The sequence below is a fragment of the Apteryx mantelli genome, chromosome 2 (assembly GCF_036417845.1).
Source record: "Apteryx mantelli isolate bAptMan1 chromosome 2, bAptMan1.hap1, whole genome shotgun sequence".
Taxonomy (NCBI): Eukaryota; Metazoa; Chordata; class Aves; order Apterygiformes; family Apterygidae; genus Apteryx; species Apteryx mantelli.
The window spans coordinates 158,070,942-158,088,685 of NC_089979.1; the positions used below are offsets into that span (position 1 = coordinate 158,070,942).

At 34.5% G+C, this 17,744-nt stretch overlaps 1 protein-coding gene across 6 annotated transcripts in view; it reads right to left on the bottom strand.

Annotated features, from left to right (window-relative positions):
* The window catches only part of WDR37 (WD repeat domain 37), a 46,432-nt gene that overhangs the window by 17,891 nt on the left and 10,797 nt on the right, over positions 1 to 17,744 (bottom strand). For 3 of the 6 annotated variants that reach the window (XM_067291906.1, XM_067291905.1, XM_067291908.1), the window contains exons 3-9: positions 15,023 to 15,119; positions 11,966 to 12,061; positions 11,696 to 11,760; positions 6,547 to 6,682; positions 4,927 to 4,998; positions 2,763 to 2,807; positions 1,157 to 1,233 (exon numbers count right to left, since the gene is read on the bottom strand). In XM_067291906.1, coding sequence (XP_067148007.1) covers positions 1,157 to 1,233; positions 2,763 to 2,807; positions 4,927 to 4,998; positions 6,547 to 6,682; positions 11,696 to 11,760; positions 11,966 to 12,061; positions 15,023 to 15,119 — 588 coding nt within the window. The other 3 variants (XM_067291910.1, XM_067291909.1, XM_067291907.1) reach the window with 3 other exon arrangements.

Here is a 17,744-nt window from a genome sequence, read left to right on the forward strand (position 1 = left end):
AAACTACATTAAGTCACTTACCTATATTATCCCTTCAACTGTCTGACAAGTCTTTGTATATTCCCCACACTGCATTACTCTTGAGTTTCATTTCAGTACATATATTGAGGGACTTCTTTCCTTTAAATTTTTAAAGGTGGTACATGTTGCTGACCATTTTTAATCTTTGAGAAGACAATCTTTTACAGCCATATTTTATCCATTAGAATCAAAATCATGACATCAAGATTTGTCTGGTGGTCAAAACATCAGCACTGCTTGACAGCAAGTAAACTGGATGCAAAATAAATTATTTTCCTACACCAGGAAGTATCAACCTCTAAGCTCTACTTCATTAATGCAACTTCTTTTTAATACACTTCTTTTTCGCATTTTATTGTGAAAAAGATAACATTTGTACTACTCTTTCAATATAGAAATGCTGAATCAACTTTCCAACTTCAATTAACCGAATCAAACATTTTCCATTCAAGAGTCTAACCATATATCTCTCATTATACAGCCATCTCTCATCCTTACTCATCTTACTGAGAAGCTCAAGCGATAAGCTATGCTGGTCTTCACAATTTACTGCAAGTACTTTTTAAGTCAAATACAGAATTTGACAGCCTACAGTAAACACTGACTGAACAAGTGTCTAGGGACAACAGTGTCAGATAGTATGATGATGGCTAGTGAGGGTAAATTAGAAATCAAATTTAGTGATATAATTAAGCAGATGCCAAAAGTATGAATCTTTACCATCAGTTTTCAACTCATGGCAACTATAAACAATATATGTGCCTCAAAAGTTAAACTACCAGAATTTAAGCAGTTTTAAAACTTCATTATTCTTTATGATTTGGATTATTATAAACAAATTGCACTTGCCACTTCATTTACTTAAACATTTATTAGCTTGAACAAAAGAGTCAATTAATGTACTTGCAGATTCTGTTCTGCACCACAGATCTTATAAACATGAAAGGAATCGTTTTTGAAAGAAAGACACTGAAATGTATGTGTTCAACTAAAACCTTAAAATCCCACCTTTTGCAATCCTGAAATCATGTAAATTTTTAATTATGTAGAAATTTAACTTTCAGTCTTATCATAACACCCATATCTGATGAAATTGCTGTGCAATTAGTTTAGTCTCAATAAGTTGATTGCTTACATTGCAGTCTGCAGTTGGCTGAGGTGTAGGCAACTGTACTATGTATCTCCAGATGTGAGCTGTCTGGTCTCCGGATGCTACAGAGGGAAAAGAAAAAAGAAAAGAGAGAGAGAGTGTCCGACTAAATATGAGTATTGCCACAAACAATAAAAACAAGTTTATGTTACATATTTGGCAATACTGTCTGAGTTCACATCTTTTTCTAACAGATACTGTTACAACCTTTTTGGTAAGCAAGTCTCAATGTCAATGAAATGGTTACTTCCCTAGCTTTAATATAAGAGCATAACTCAATATGCAAACTATAAGCAGGTGCCAAATTAATCATTCCTACAGTGAAATTATCCACTTAAATAGTGCACATCAGAACGCAGATATCACTAGCATACTAATATGTAATATTTGAAGAAAGTATTTAATTCATTAGCAAGTACCAGCCTTCGTTTGCTTTTTCCTAAAATACTGGAGTTCCTCTTCATTCAATGATTTATTCTATCAAATGTTTTTATGTGGTTTTAATGAGAAACCCAAAACAGCAGGAGTGAAGCTATTCTGCTTCCACCTTAAGCAACTCATCATACGCAGCAACAGTTATCGGCTCTGCAGGTACCATCTGATTTTAAACCTTCTCTGTTGTTAAGAGACTTATCTATTATTACATAACAAGGAACACAAGACTCTCTTTGTTACAGACAAATCAAACATGCTCCTAATGCTTAAGTATACAGTGTTGAGGGTTCTAGATAGGGGGTGGGGGGGGCACTATAATAGGTCTGCACAGATTTAGCAAGTGTAAAGTACATGAAAGCATTAGGAGAATCTTCTTAACTAATAGATGGAGGAAGAAGGGTAGAAGAAAGGTGATCAGCTTTTGAGTGAAAAAAAGGTCAGTTTTATATAGGAACATTGGTTTTGGAACTGCAGCATTGACTACAGTTACCATCTGAAAATAGAAAAGGCTAACTAGCCTAACTTAAATCATTGTTAGCTGAGCTAGAAAGCATTCTACTTCCTAGCTTCCTGTGGAGTAGTCACTGCAGACGCAGAAGGAAGTTATAAGAGCAGTGTTTTAATTTCTAACCTCGGTAATAATTACCCTCATTTTACAATCACCTACCCAATAGCAGCAAATTGAATTCAGATCTCTTTAGTCCCAAAGCTAGCGCCCTAATTGCTGGGCCATACAAACCCTAATATTAAACCACATTAGACAGTTTTCAAACCCAAAGCTGTACTGATAATATTCTCAACTTTGAGAATGCTGTTACACTAACAGTAATACTTTCGAGCTGCTTTTTCTGCACATCCAATATCACAATATCCTTTTTCCTTACTTCTGGAAAACTTACATATTTCAAAAGAGTTAAACATATGATTCCAAGTGTCATTTGTGCTCACCTCTTCCAAAAGAGACAACAATACTTTAAGTACAGATGAAAAAAATCAAGCTCTCATTAATTATGCCTTAAAACATGAAGATGATTTCATCAGTGATGATATTGACAAGGTATCAGTGACAGAGAGGGGCTACAACACCCGTGGATAGTGAATGACATGCTTATTTTTCCATTTACAAGTAACATAGTATGTGAAAAAATTTACATACCTGTAAGAGCCACTTGCTCAGTCGGATGAAACTTTATGGAATTTACTGTGTAAAACAAAGCAAAGTTTTAAGCAAGTAATACTAAAAAATTATTTCATAATATTTTATCATCAAAAACATTGACCAGAAAGTCTTCAGTTTTAAGCAATTTTTTGAAGAACGGCAGTCACTTAGGTGAGAGAAATCATAATGTTATTGGAGTACATAAACCTATGTAAAATCAAGGAAAACAGGTACAGTTAATGATAGACACCACAATACACATTTTCTAGTAAGTTATTTCATGAATCTAGCAAAACACTGCTCACTATAAAGGATGAAAAAGCCCACATTCAAGTTATCATGTGTAAGCTTACAGAGGAGATAATGCTCTGGACATCCATAAATAGAATTTAGACATTTATAAATATTTCTAACATGATGAAAGCCTACTATATATGAACATTAACTCCCTGATTATGGCTAAAAATTGCAAGAACAAATGCCTAAAAACCTAATGCAAATAATGCAAACTAGGTTTCAGTCCTGAAATTACAAGTAATTGGAAGATGACTGTTTTAAGATGGAATCCTTCAAGAATTCTACCAGCCTGAAAAGATTCTATTCATTTTTTATTTCAACACACTAAGATTCAATTACTTTTCGTTACTGTTTTGATTTGCAAAAATCCGTAAGCTTCTCTTCTACAGTTCCTCAAGACAAAACTTAAAATCATTTCCATTCATCATACAAGTAGCCTAGATGCCGATATTCTCAATGGAATGCTGGGATTTAGTAGTAAGCTTAAAAAGATACTCAAGTTTTTCACACTGAACAAACTCAGAAGCGTACCAGTTGCCGCTACCCAACATCTTTGCTCCATTTTAATCAGCTGTCAAACATCATCAAGTAAACAAAGCTTTACTAAATGGAAAATACATGAAATGAAACTTTTTTTTTTTTTTTTTTTACTTAGCTGACACACCACTGATTAAATATAGCTTAGAGCCTCTTATTATTATTGTGGTTTCCCAAATAGCAATTAAAAACAAACAAAAAATACAAGTAGCTGAAGTTTTTAAACACTACTTTATGGAGGCTAATATTACCCTCACCATATAGCAAGAGACCTGAGATATCCGAATGCCATCAGATTAAAAAGCATGAATTAAAATGGTAACTGATGTTCCTATGCATCTCTCCATAGGGCACTAGCATATTTGTGTTTCAGGAGCTAGAAGTCACACAGCAAAGAAAGAAAGTACAACTGATGGGTCAAGCAGCTGCCACTCTCTGGAGAACTTAATTCTACTGGTATCTTTGCCACAAAGTTCGTGCAATGTGCTGAATTACTTAAGCAAACATTTCAGGTTAATGACCATTCCTCGTTTTCCGGGTGCAAGACTCAATACCGCAGGATATGATCTGTCAAAGCACTCAGCTCCCAGCAGCAAGTAAGAACTATGGAAAACCTCTTCTCAATCTATAAAAGATTGATATGCACTATACCCCCCCTTCTGTCTCATAATGTATAAGATAACAGCTGCTCGTTGTCAAATTTGGCACTAAAAGTAAAGATTAACAGCAAAAACATTTACTGTACTGCAGCTCTCCATCCATGGAGTGGGTTAAGTTCATTTTTCTGAAATATTCATACTGCATTGAGGAAGACAGATACCTATATGGAATTAACTGTCTTCAAAGCAAGATTTTAACACTATGCAGTAAGTTATACATGGAATCACATATTGAACAATGAAGAGCAAATAGATGGTGATCTAGCAACTGTATCTTGTACCTCAAATAAAACACAGATCCTGTGAAATAACCAATCTCTGATTATATAAGGCACTCTCATTCTGCATATGCATGAAAAGCCAAATGAATTCTGACATTTAACTAAGTGCCTTAACTGTGCCTGTAAATTTTGTCTAAATGTAGTTGTTTATTCACTCAGCATTTACAGAACTGTCTTAATATTCTCTCTAAATATATATATATATATATATATATTACAAAACCTTCTCTGTATGAAGGTTAATGGAACTTTTACAATTTACTTGTTAATGGTGTTGGCAAACCTTCAAATAATACCACTATAAACATTTTTGTGGGTGTCCAAAACACATTTCCCCCTCCCCATATGCATTCTGTTTCCTGTTTTTGCAAAATGCCCTTATCTTACCTGATCCAACATGCCCTACGTATTTGACAAGGCACTTTCCTGTTTCTATGCTCCACAGCAAGGCAGTATGATCTACAAAGGTTAAAAAGTAGCTATAAACATTATTACATAATATTACCAAAACATATTTTTCAATTTTAACTCTGATTCAACAAACAAGTTATCTCTGAATATAAATGACAATATACGAAATAGACTCCAAATGTAAAAAACAGACAACTCCTCTAACAATATTACCTTGTATACCAAAGTAATTAGTCCATAATTACAAGCTTCCACACATTAAAACTTAATAGGCATGTCTCAATAGAAATAAAAGTGCTATTCCATTCAGATTACTTTGTTGTATTGAAAGGCAAATTCTACTTTTAATATTTTTCTTATTTGGGTATATAGTTATACATAATGCTCCAGCTATGTATCATGAGATTCAAAAGCAATACAGAAAGTGATTAGGGGTGAAAAGGTAAATCAGTCACTACAAACAAGAGTCCTATGCACAAACATATTTACTCCCTGCATAAAACTCTGTAATGCAAATAGGTTGCTGCAGAGCACAGCAGAAGTTCACTTAAAAAGGAAACCACCCCAAATGCCACTCCTTTGCCCTGCCACACCCAAAAACAAATAATTCATCTAAGTGGGAAGTACCAGAATCCTGACTTGGAAAATGGCCATTTCCAAGTTAGTGTCAGGACAAAGACAGAACATCCCACATACCTCTCAATACAGAGATAAAATGATAAGCAGCCTAGTTTACAAAGCAAAGGTTTCTGCTCCATAATATTCATATCCAGTGTCTTCAGATTCTGTTCCAGCTTCAAAAGACAGACAGTTCTAACTGACCAATTCTAACTGGCTATGACTTATTTTCCTAGTATTTTTCCAAATCCATACATCCCATAGATTGAATTTTGGATCACTAATACAACTAGCACCTTATCTGGTAGTACCTGTTCCCTCTCTTAAGAGGGAAGGAGTCTAATAAGATATGTAAAGAACTGAAAGTTAAGATTTTTAGTTGCCCCTATAAACCTTAGGCAAGAAGAACATAAGAATATAAGAGCATGCAAATTATGACTACTTAGTCTATTACTTTCATAAAACAAAGGCTAAACTAATACTATGATAGAAAGTCTGAGGGAATTTCTGTATACAATAGTAAAGCATTTTGCATGAAAGCCCTCTCCAAGCAAGCAACTCCACAAACTACTCATTTACTCCCATCCAACTGGCTAGAGCTGACTCTAAGGAAAGAGTGATCTGCATGGAAGAAGTTAAGAGGCAAATAGTTTAGAAGGATCAACAAGGATGCCTGAACTTTCTAAAGCTATATCAAAGTTACATGGATTTCAAAAAAAAAAAAAAAAAAAAAAAATCCTACCTAAGAATTTTTAAGCTACTGAACTTTCTTAAATGAACTCTTTCAGAAGTGTAGCTACACAGAACTACTGAAAAAGATAGTTAAGTCATCAATTCTTAAAACAAAGACTAACAACAAAAGGTCAACTTAGACACTATGGTGGACCTAAGTATTCAAGTATGCTTTTGATCTACTTTTGCTATTATTTATAGACTAAACCATAATTTTCTTAAGATTCAAGAAATTCAAGACTTTACCAGCAGATGCAGTCCCCAAAACCACTGGTTGAGTTTTCGCGACACTGACATCCCAAATACCATCCCTGTGGCCAACATACTCCTTTACCAGTTGACAGATTGCCCTTGATGTTGTAGTTTTAAAACTGGATACAATCTGAAATAGCAGAGAGATCAACATATATTTTTCCACATCGATTCAAGATTAAGTAACTTATCCCCCAAATACATTGCTCATAGTGTTTGCTAGTCTGACAAACTGATACTTTTTCCCATACCAGTTCCTCAATTTTCTTAGTTTGCTCTTGTCAAGAATTTAACATTTGATGGTAGGAAAGTGAGCTTGGATGCAAACACACTACTTGATTTCTTCTTTTTATAACACCCCCCAGAAAGCAAGATGAACTATTCTATATTACAATGATGCAATTTCATTGGAGTAATTAGGTTGCACAAATACAGTGTGCATTCCCATTCAGTTTGAAAGGTAAAGAATTATAACAAAAAGCTTCCTTCGTCCATCCCAAAATAATTACATCTGACAACTCATAGACATGTTATACAGTGTAAAGTCTTGGAAAGTGTACTGTTTATGACATAGTTCTAGCAAAAAACAGAAACATTCCCATTTATAACACTCATTGCCATCTTTCTTCAAAAGTACAAAGAGCTAATCAAATCAAACATTAACCTGGGAGCATATGCCAGTTCATTTGTGTAATAAAGCATTCTTTTAAAGATGTCAAACTCATCTAAACATTTAATAAGCGCATTCCCTCAAAGTCAATGTTATTAAGGGAAAACAGAGAAGTCTTATTAAATCCAAATTAGTATGTGGGTAAATACTATCAAATGAAAAGAAAAAAAGTCTAACAAAAAGGGAAAACTCCAAAGCACTATAGCACAAGAAGACTAAAAACACTGGGATGTGCAGAAAGGTACCCGAACTGCAGAAATTCTACATATTCAAATAAAAGGGGAGTGATCTATTAAAAAAAAAAAAAAATTGCCTCACTGGAACACTTCCAGAGACATAACTGAAATCGACTGTGGAGAAAAATGACTTCAGTAAGAGCAAAACCACAGTGAAAAATACCCTATTTTACCCCACAAATCTTGGAGCTTGTAACCATATTTTGAGGAAGGCTGTCTGAAAAGCTTTATTAGAATTAGAAGGAAAAAAAATCAATTTATCAGTGTTTTCCTCTGCATGCAATTATGAGCAGGTATCTATCAAATGGTTTAAATCAAAACCTTTAAATGCTGTAACACAAATGACATTAAGATTTGTCTACAACTTTGTAAAACAGTTAGAAAATGAAGTCTACATTTCAGATACAATAAACTAAGGATAACCAAAGGATAAAAATCCTATTAGTTTGTGGTATCAAAAAAAAAAAAGTTCTTAAATATGTCATTAAAGCAAATTACTTCAGAACAGGTTTTTAAAAGTTAAGAATTTCTGTAAGACTTAGAGTATTCCAAATTCTGAGCACGTCAACTTTGCAACGATGAAATAATAATGCCCCATTTAAATTCCAAATTAACAGCTAATATGCATTTCAGTCTCACAGCAGCAGAGCAACAATCTTTAAGGATGCATTGAAAAGGAAGTGGGTTAATGGTAAAGATTATTCGTTCAATTGTACAGAAGAGTTTTATAAGCCTTGAGTACAATCCTATGGATGCAACTTCACATAGAATATAGATCTTAAACCAAATGGAGTCATTTATGAGAAGTGGAACAGCAGAAGTAGTCCTTAACTGTTGTTAAGGACTAATACACTTGTAAGCCCAAATTTTAAACTTGAAGCTTTTCAAGCCTTAGTCTCACACTCAACCTAAGATTGCGTTCTGTTTTTCTGATTTTGAGGCAAATTCTCCTGCCAAAGCTTTCTGAAACAAACTTTATCTCCTGTTCAACAACAGATTTTTCAAGAGTGCTGGACAGTGCTATTACCAATCATTTTATGCCACAGCCACTTTGGGATTATTAGCAGTTTTGAATGAACAAAGAAGAGAGAGAAGTTCAAGAATGCTACTCTCCACCTTTTTTTTTTTTTTTTTTTTTTTTCTGTCCCTCAATTCACATATCAGTAACTAGAGAGTCACTAGATAACTTCCTGGTTCCTTGAAAAGTTGTTTATGAACAATTATAAGGAAGGAAAGGAAATACTTAAATACCATGCAGCTTACTAGAAAGAGGCTTCTGCACTACAGAAAGTTTTTTGGGATTTTTTTGTTTTGTTTTTTAATAACTTCAGTAGATCTTGGAATATCATATAATAATGCAAATAACTGGACAATCATATCTAGAGTGTGTTTCAGCTTCCTCTGTCCTCTTTCTTAAATCCATATAGTTTCATGTATTTCATTCCATATGGAGGTTTCTTAGAATGGAGACAACTGCTTGCAAGTAATATCAAAATACCATTTTAAAATGTCTCTTCAGTGGATAGGATACATTAGAAATAAGAATGGAAACTTGATCTACTCAGGAACAGTCCAGAAATATTGTACTGTAACTGAATAATGGAGTTTACTATGGAACAACATTAAGCAGTGAGGTCAATCACTGCACCTACCAAAAAGTTTTATTCTCTTCAATTGCTCAATGGAAGGGTGAAGAAACCCCCTCAAGAGGTCTTTTTCCTGGTCAAACAAAAAAAATCAGAGATCCTAGAAAAGAGTTTATGGTGGTGCAAGTTACATAGTTTCAGCTTATTTTAGGATTCTGCATAAACTGTTGGTGTTTTTCTGATGTCTTAACAACTCTTATAGCCAGGTATCATTAACATCACCAGTAACAACTTGTTAACATCAACACCACATGAATTTCACAAAGAGATTCCTTCATCTACAAACAACTGCAGCTGGACTACAGCATCTCTTCCATTAATATATCTAACTACGGATTTTTAGAGTACCAGGCGCTAAATCTATTCTGTCCCTTCAGGATTCAGACACTGGTGGATTACCTTGGCTGTTCAAAGCATCCTTATTCTGATACAGGTTTTGCCAACATAACGTTCAGACTCTCAACTCATCTAAGGGATGAAAAGTACCCAGATATGGGAATTTTCCTTGCAAAAGACTGATTCAAGCTTGATTACCTCAACATTTTCCTCAAGAAACTGAACAGATTGGAATATTTTAGTCTTAGCATGTTTTTCCAATATGGCAATCAAGAACCAGTTTTATGATTAGAACAAGCAAATATTTAGAGCTCTTATCAGAGCAAACCTAAACTCTTTACAGGTTGGCAATCAGAAAAATGTAATCTTGCCCAATTACACAAAACAAGTTGGTTTGTGAAACTTAAGTCTCTTCTAATTTACTTTGCAGAAAAACAACAGACTTCTGAAAAGTTTTAAATTAGGTACACAGTGACAATATAAAGGAGGGGTGTAAGAGCACAGTTGCCACCACTACTGAACTTGATGTGAAACACAACCCATTTTTGGTGAATACCCTAATACATTCACTGCTTATAAAAACATAAACTTAAGAATTTTATAGCTGTGAACTCTTAGAACTCTACAAAACTCATTTTCCCAGATACTGACAATAGGAAACTTTAATTGCATCCAGTTCAGATAAACAAAGATCATAGTTTGTTACCAAAATAGTTATAGCCCCTCCTGAACTTTTGTTTATAGTCTCTTTGTGGTTGAAGATCCCAAAGACCATAGCTGTTTAACACTTCTGAGCAGGAAGGAGGCAGAGGCCCAAATACAACCACTCTCGCTAACTACAGAAATGACCTGAACAAAGGACCCACTGGAGAGAGATGCTCTCAGCTTAATCATTCTCCTCACCTCTCCTCTCCATCCCCCAATAAATTCTGATTCAACGGTGCAGGAAGAAAAACACCAGCATGTTTAAGCATCTGTTAGTTATCAGCTGATATAATAGATATGATGCCCACAGAAAGTTATTAAATTCTTCCTGTCCCACTACTCATGACTACTTTGCTGTGCATGTGTATCAGAACACCGGGAAGCAAAGCAGTTACCCAGGAGTCTCCACCCCATATTTCCCAGCTTCCCACGCTGAAGTTGTGAGGCCCACCTGCCTTGCCCAGGAAAGAATATGAGCACTACCTTGCAAGCGAGTAGAAGACGACAAGCATTTAACAGCAGCCTCAAACAAACAAACAAACAAACCCCACACTAGAGAAAGTACTAATTCATAACAGTTCATAATAACACAGTAGGTGTACCGTTAATACTATGTTGTTTCTACTGAAATGGCCTCATTAATGGATTTGAAGGTCATTAACTATTAAGAAAAAGGAAGAGGCACCTCTATGTACCAGTTTGGCAAAAATTAAAAAAAAAATAAATTAAAAAAATTGAGAAACAATAGATTAAAAAGGAGACCAAATAAAACACAACAACTAGACAACAACTAGGATAGTTTTCAGCACACTATTCTTACTCCCATATTTTAAGACTACTTAATAGATGGTACTTCCAAAACACCTACATTCACTCTAAAGCCACTCTATAACTACAGATTAGGGAGAGAAAGGGGAAAACAACAATACCAGACAGATGTAGATGTGTAAAAAGAAAAACATCAGGATGAGTAACTATGCTAAGAAACCAGGCAAAAGAGGATACTGAACTACTTAAATCGCAAGGCCTCATGATGCTGAGGAAACAAACTGTTCTGGTCTCACAGCAGCAACCCCACTCCCATGGCTCAACAACAACAACAACAACAACCACCCATACCCACCCTCCCTATAAAGAACACTGCTCAAATGATATCTGAAGAGCCCTACTTAAATCCCCATTTCAACCACAATGCTCAAATCTTTACTCAGAACTTCACCATCAACTAAGTTTTCTATCTCCCTCATGAAATTGGATTTTTTTTTTAGTTATTCCATTACAAAAGAGTAACTTCACATATACACAATGTGCATACATGCTCTCTCCATTCCAACATTCATCTTTTTAAAAGTATCAGCAACTATTGTAAAAATACGTTATTGAAGTAATGGAAGTTGAGGAATCCAAGATAGAGATACTGTTCTTCATTAGGCAGGTTTACTTAAAGAACAGCATTACTCAGCGTAGAGACACAATAATTCACAACTTAAAGACAGCCATGTTAGTCTCATGAGTATAAATTGATGAGTAGAGGTTTAACTGTCTCATACCTTGCTAGTAGATGCCTTGTAAGTTGTCTTTAATTTCTGAGAAAGCTGACTGGTACTATGACTGGCTGTTGAGACAAACAAATTTAAAGAAATAAATAATAAATATAGGATAAATATAAATAAAGAATAAATTTCAAATACAACATTAGCTTATTTATACCATGGTATTAATTCCCTTCAATAAGATTCCCTTCAATAAGTTTTTACCAGCTAAGTACAGAAAAAGTAAACTCAAAAATACTAGTTTAGGATTCTTTGTGTTTCGCTTACCTTTTGTTTTCAGTTGTCCTTTGCTCAGTTCAGCTCCATCAATTGTCTGTCCTTCTGCTGCTAAACGCTCATTAAGCGTATCAATCTCTCTGCGTACTAACAATAGCATGAAAATTCACATTAATAAAAAAAAGAATTTAATAAAACAATATCATTAACATATTAATCATAAAAATTCTGAAATAATAAGTAACCTGTTTTATGTTAAGGACAGGAAGGGAGATTGATTGTGATTTTATAAAAGTAGTTCTCACCAAGATATAAGCTAAGTCTCATGCTGAATTTTCCAGAGATCAACCCTGACCCAGATTCCAAGGAAAGTATTACTTGCTTCTAATTACTGTTACTTTTACTACTAAATGTGACTAAAGATTAATAAAAAAGCTTCTGTAAAATATATGGCACACCTGTATTGAATTAAATCCAACACAAGACAGAAAGCTTACAGCATAACAAGTATGAGCCAATTAGCACAACATTTCTTGACAAAGATTATTAATCATGAAATACTATAGTCCCCTGAATGCTTGTCTACCACTAGAGTTAAAAAAAAAAAGGCAGAAGTGTATGAATCCTTTTTATCCTTCAAAACGTCCAAAAATTTTGAAGAATTTGACATATACATATTTCATTCAAGTGTTTTAGAAACATTAAACACAACCAAAACATTTTTGTTGTGCATAAGATAAAGCATATATTGCAACAAGGATGTTTTTCTGTCAATTATAAATAACTCTCACCAGCACTATATGAACAGAAGCTGTGGCACAGCTAAAAACAGGTTAGGTACTCATAAGTGATTCCCAGTGGCCGGATTGATTTTAAGTTGCCCAGCAACTTTATATCATAAAGAATCTTTTCAGTAGCTTATAGCTTTCCCCCAAAATTTGGGCTGATATTCTTTAAATATCTTCCTCAGGCTGAATTTAATTGAAAGGCTTTAGACAGTTTTCAGCTGTTCTTGAGAGCAAGTCTAGGTCTGTCTTTCTACAAATTCTTGGGACCTCTTCTTTAAAAAGCCTCATTCACTCCCCAGGCTTTGGAATAAGGCTTTGAAATCTGGGAGAACGTGATCCATCAGGGGTATGTTTTTTGCCATTCCTGAGAAATTCACTGAAGTCTCAGTTCTAAGCACTAGAAGGAAAAAAAGTCAGTTTACACACACATACTTTGTCCAAGTGCTTTAAATGAGCAAAGTAAGATACTCTTCTGTGTTCCCAGTCACATACACCTGAACTTTTATTAAACACAGGCAATGTGAAAGAGGAGTAATCAAAGAAAAGACAGCCTTGTAGGAATAGAAGAATAAAACAAACAAGTAAAGAATTGGCTGAAAGAATTAAGACTGAAGCCTGGAAGGAATAAGGAAAGGAAGAGACTAGAAGTTAGTTGTAACAGGGAAGAAGAGTATACGAGAAGCCAGGGAGGAAAACCTGAGATTCTCTAGGTAAAGTAAATGCAACAATAACATAGAGGTTAGACTAAGAGCAAAAACAACAGACTGAGCATCAGAAGAGAAAAGAAACTGAAATTTGAAAATTGTCGGGGGTGGAAAGAGATCACAAAGGCCAAGACTGAACTATAATTCTCAGGTGAAGGAGGAAGATGTGGAATAGAAGTAGGATGGAAGGAAAATAATCATGCCCTGTAGGGTACAAATGCATTCACCACTACTTTTCTGTCAAACATTTGTGAAGTCAAGTGGTAAAAAAAAATTCATTTCTATCACGTTTGTCAGCATAATTGATAGCAACATTAGGCAATTATAGCTTAACTCAGCTGACAGAAATCTGCATGGTGCATCTAAAGCCTGATTTTTTGAAAGTAATAATCACCTAATGCCACTCTTTACCCCCCTTCCCCCCCCCCAAAAAAAAAAAAAAACTGAGCAGCTACATATAGCTCTTGAATTTCGGTTGCCATCATGAAATTGCTGTGACATGGAGCAATAAGTGAATGTTGAGTGAGCCATCTACTGTTAAGGCTGTAGTACTTCCTTAGAGACAATGTATAAAAGGTTTTCAGACCTTCACAGCTGTTCAGTTCTCTCAGAACAAGCTGGAAAAAACATATCCCTACTTTTCTTAATTTCAGCCAACTTCTCAGCAGGAGGTGGAGAACTCAAGTGTCTGAAGTGTCACTAATGCAAAAAAACTGAAGTGCTGATGTTAACCTTTAACCAATGTGAGCTCAGGTTTTAAGAGTAGAAAAAAGCAGCACAATTTCAGAAAGCATGCAAAAATGTTTTTGTAACATGAGTGTTCGGTTTAACTGTGAGAACAGCTTAGATGTGAAAGAGAGTTTGACTTGAAACCAAGATAGACAAATTCCACAATTTAGAGGCCAAGTCACGCAATGCAGCTTGCAAAATCTAACAGGAAAAGTTAAGAAAGGCATTACCATATTATTGCCTGTATTACTTGCTTTGGATCCTCTGTTCATTTACATTACATTTGTTGCAGATAACACCTGGAATTATTAACTGAGTGCTCAACTTCAGTCTTCACAGGCAGATACAGATGCTGGTCATGTAATGTACTAGCTAGTGTGGTCCACAAACACTACATTTTATATTTTCTCAAATAAAACATTTTGTCAATTTTATTTATTAAAATAGCATCATTAAAATGAAGTTTGAATATATAGAATATATACAATATATTGAATAGTTTGAATATCTAGAATATATACAGAATACATACATAAAAACAAAGACAAAGCTGCAGTCTCAAACCTCATAGGCTGACCAAAGCCACAGTCAGATTAAGATGGTATATACCTACACCAGGGAAAAGGAGACAGCCACTTCCATTTCTTTGCCATGGCTTCAAGGAGGATGACACACATTGGTCCTCATTACTTGCATCAAAGACACAAGAAAGTGATCTTTCTTAAAAGGGACAAACGCTGTCTTTGGCAAGAAGTTCAAAACTATTCTTAAGCTCCTCACAAAGAAAATACAGTAATTACATTACAGTACCCAATGTAAGCTTTTCAATTAGCTCTGCTATATCCTAAGTCCAAACAGCCTTAAGTTGCTGGAAAAAATATACTCACATTCCAAATTTTCGATATAGAGGTTTTCAAACTCCCGCTCTATTTGCCCGAAAAGTTCAAGAAGTGTATTTCGCACAGAAGAAGGTAGTTTAGAATCCTAGAAGGCAAAATATTGTTTTTTGCATCTGTTTTGTTTAAGTTTCTACCAAGTATTTTAAATTATGATTTAATGTAAATGTATCTGTAAAATAAAGATTGCTGTTTGAATAGAGCACAACATGCAAACCAGCAAACACATGCAAATCCCACCAAATTTTACTTTTCCTTTAATGTATTTGTGCTTTCATTTACTTGGAACATTTTTAGTACAGAGTAAAACAATAAACATAACTTCATTGTTTCCAAGTCCTGTATGAAAGAAAAAAAATGAAAGTAAAATTCTAGGACTGCTTTCTGTACATTTGATAAAGCACAAACCAAAAGCAGGCTAAAAACATTTTAAGTCTAAAGCCATTCTATAACCATAGTTATAGAATTCATTCATTACTGTACAGATATGAAATACAAAACCTTACTGGAATCAAAAATGTGGCTTCAAAGCCAAATGCTATAGGATTTCTTTTTATTTAAATGGGGGGGAGGGGTGGAAAGACTATCTAATCCTTCCCTCCACAGATATTATTCAAGGATCTCCTCTTCACAGAAATATTTAAAAGCAAGTTCACATAGGACTGATTTTTTTTCTTCTGCATAATCATCATAGCAATAAAAGGCACAAAAACAAGTATATGATATAAATCATGTGTTGGTGGTTTTATAACCCAAGCTCAATACTCAGCTTGGCCACAAGTTTCTGTATACAAGTTATTTAAATTTTATTCATCTGCCTACAAAACAGAGATCAGCACTGCATTTTCACTGTACAAATGCATACCTTATCCAAAACAACTGAGTACTGATTTCTGTTGGGATTCAAAATTCTCACTATAGAAATAATTCTGTTATTGAACAGTGCTGAGAAGATGCTGAGTGACAGAATACAATTGACAGTAGTCAATTGATAATTGGGAATACCTACTGCTAACAACCAACTTTCAACTTACAAAATTTAAAGCATAGCATACTACTAAAAATGACAGATTAGAAAGGAGAAAATACTGTCATTAGCCTAATAACTGGAGTCAATCCACTAACTGTCCTAATCTATAAGTATGGATCCAAGGATGAACCATCCTTGCTCACCAAGTAAATCAATTTTACTAAATCTATTCTTTTCTTCAGCTGCTGAAGGATGGCAATATGCAAGTTGACTTACTGCATTTATTATTTATCTAGTTAGCCAACTATAAACTTTTTTAAAGAGAAACTTCCATTTAACTGAGAGTTACTCTAACAACAAAAAAGCTTGAGCACTCCTTAGTAGGATAGTTAATACTTAGCCTGTCATCTCAAAATTCAGTAAGACAACAGCTTAGTACTGGACAAGTCTGCAAAAAGGTGCAGCCATATTCAAAATCTGAGAAACATCTGTGCAAGAAAACAAGTTACCAAAACTCAAAAATAAGTAATGAAGCATATATCCTCCTCTTCAGGATCCTCAGATCCTAAGGAAAGTATACAGGGATTGTGCCCCTTTGCAACAACTACTTTTTAAACAAAGCAGAAGTATACAATTTCAAAGTCTTAAAATCATCAACTATGAACAAAAAAGGAAATTGAGACAGTTTCTGTCACAGCACAAATGGTCACTGTTTCAGATCTAGAAGTACAGAAGAACAACTATTAGAAAGAAAGTATAAATGTTAATACAAGATATCACCTAAATCAAGGTGAACTTAATCTATAACCATCCTGACACTTACATTGAAAGAATTGTTTTATTGTGAAATGTCCAAACTTGATTCAGAAAAAATGGTTCCACTTCTAAAAACTGCCTGAAATATGACAAAGCATATGCGTGCTAGCCATTAGAGGGCAGCATATGTCTTTGAGTAAGTCAGCATCTAAGCAACCAGAATTTAACCTGACTCATGTTTTGGTTCACATATAAGATAATAAGATAATTGTCTTCAGAAAAACACAGAAAAGCCTATCATGATCAAGCTTTTATATTAACTATGAGGTTACTTCCAGACATCAAGTTGCAAAAGAAGAATGAGAGAAACCACTAATAGCCATAACTTGGAACACATAACACATTGTTCATAACTCAGTCTAACACCAGTTTTGTGCCTACTTTAAGCTGACAGAAAGAGGCACTACTGCTGAAAGAAGTAGTCCTATGCTCTTTGTGCCCCCAGCTATTAACTTCTGCTTCTTCATCTGCATCTCCTTTGAGCCAATACTTTTGTTCATACATCCTGGACAAACCAGGATGTGAAGCAGATCCAGTTTAAAATCAACTTGGGACAAAGTCGATTGAACAAGAATACTGTACAAATGAAATATTATTTAGAGAAATATTGAAATTAAAAGACTTATTTCTGATTCAGTTACCCAGTAATCCCATATAACAAGGTTACCAAAGAGACTAAGCTCTCCTTGAACAGCTTTAGAATATGAAATGAGATGTTGGGAAGGTTTTTAAATCATCTCTTAAAGCCTCAAAGAGTACATAAATCTAAACTTGTCTAAGTGGCCAACATCATAAAATGCATCCACCTGCTTTACTCATTTTTAAGCTTGCATTAATTAGTATATTAAAATATGATGTAACAACTATTTTTGCAGATAAACAGATGATATCATCTTGATTTCACATGTTTTTTACAGCTCCGTTGTG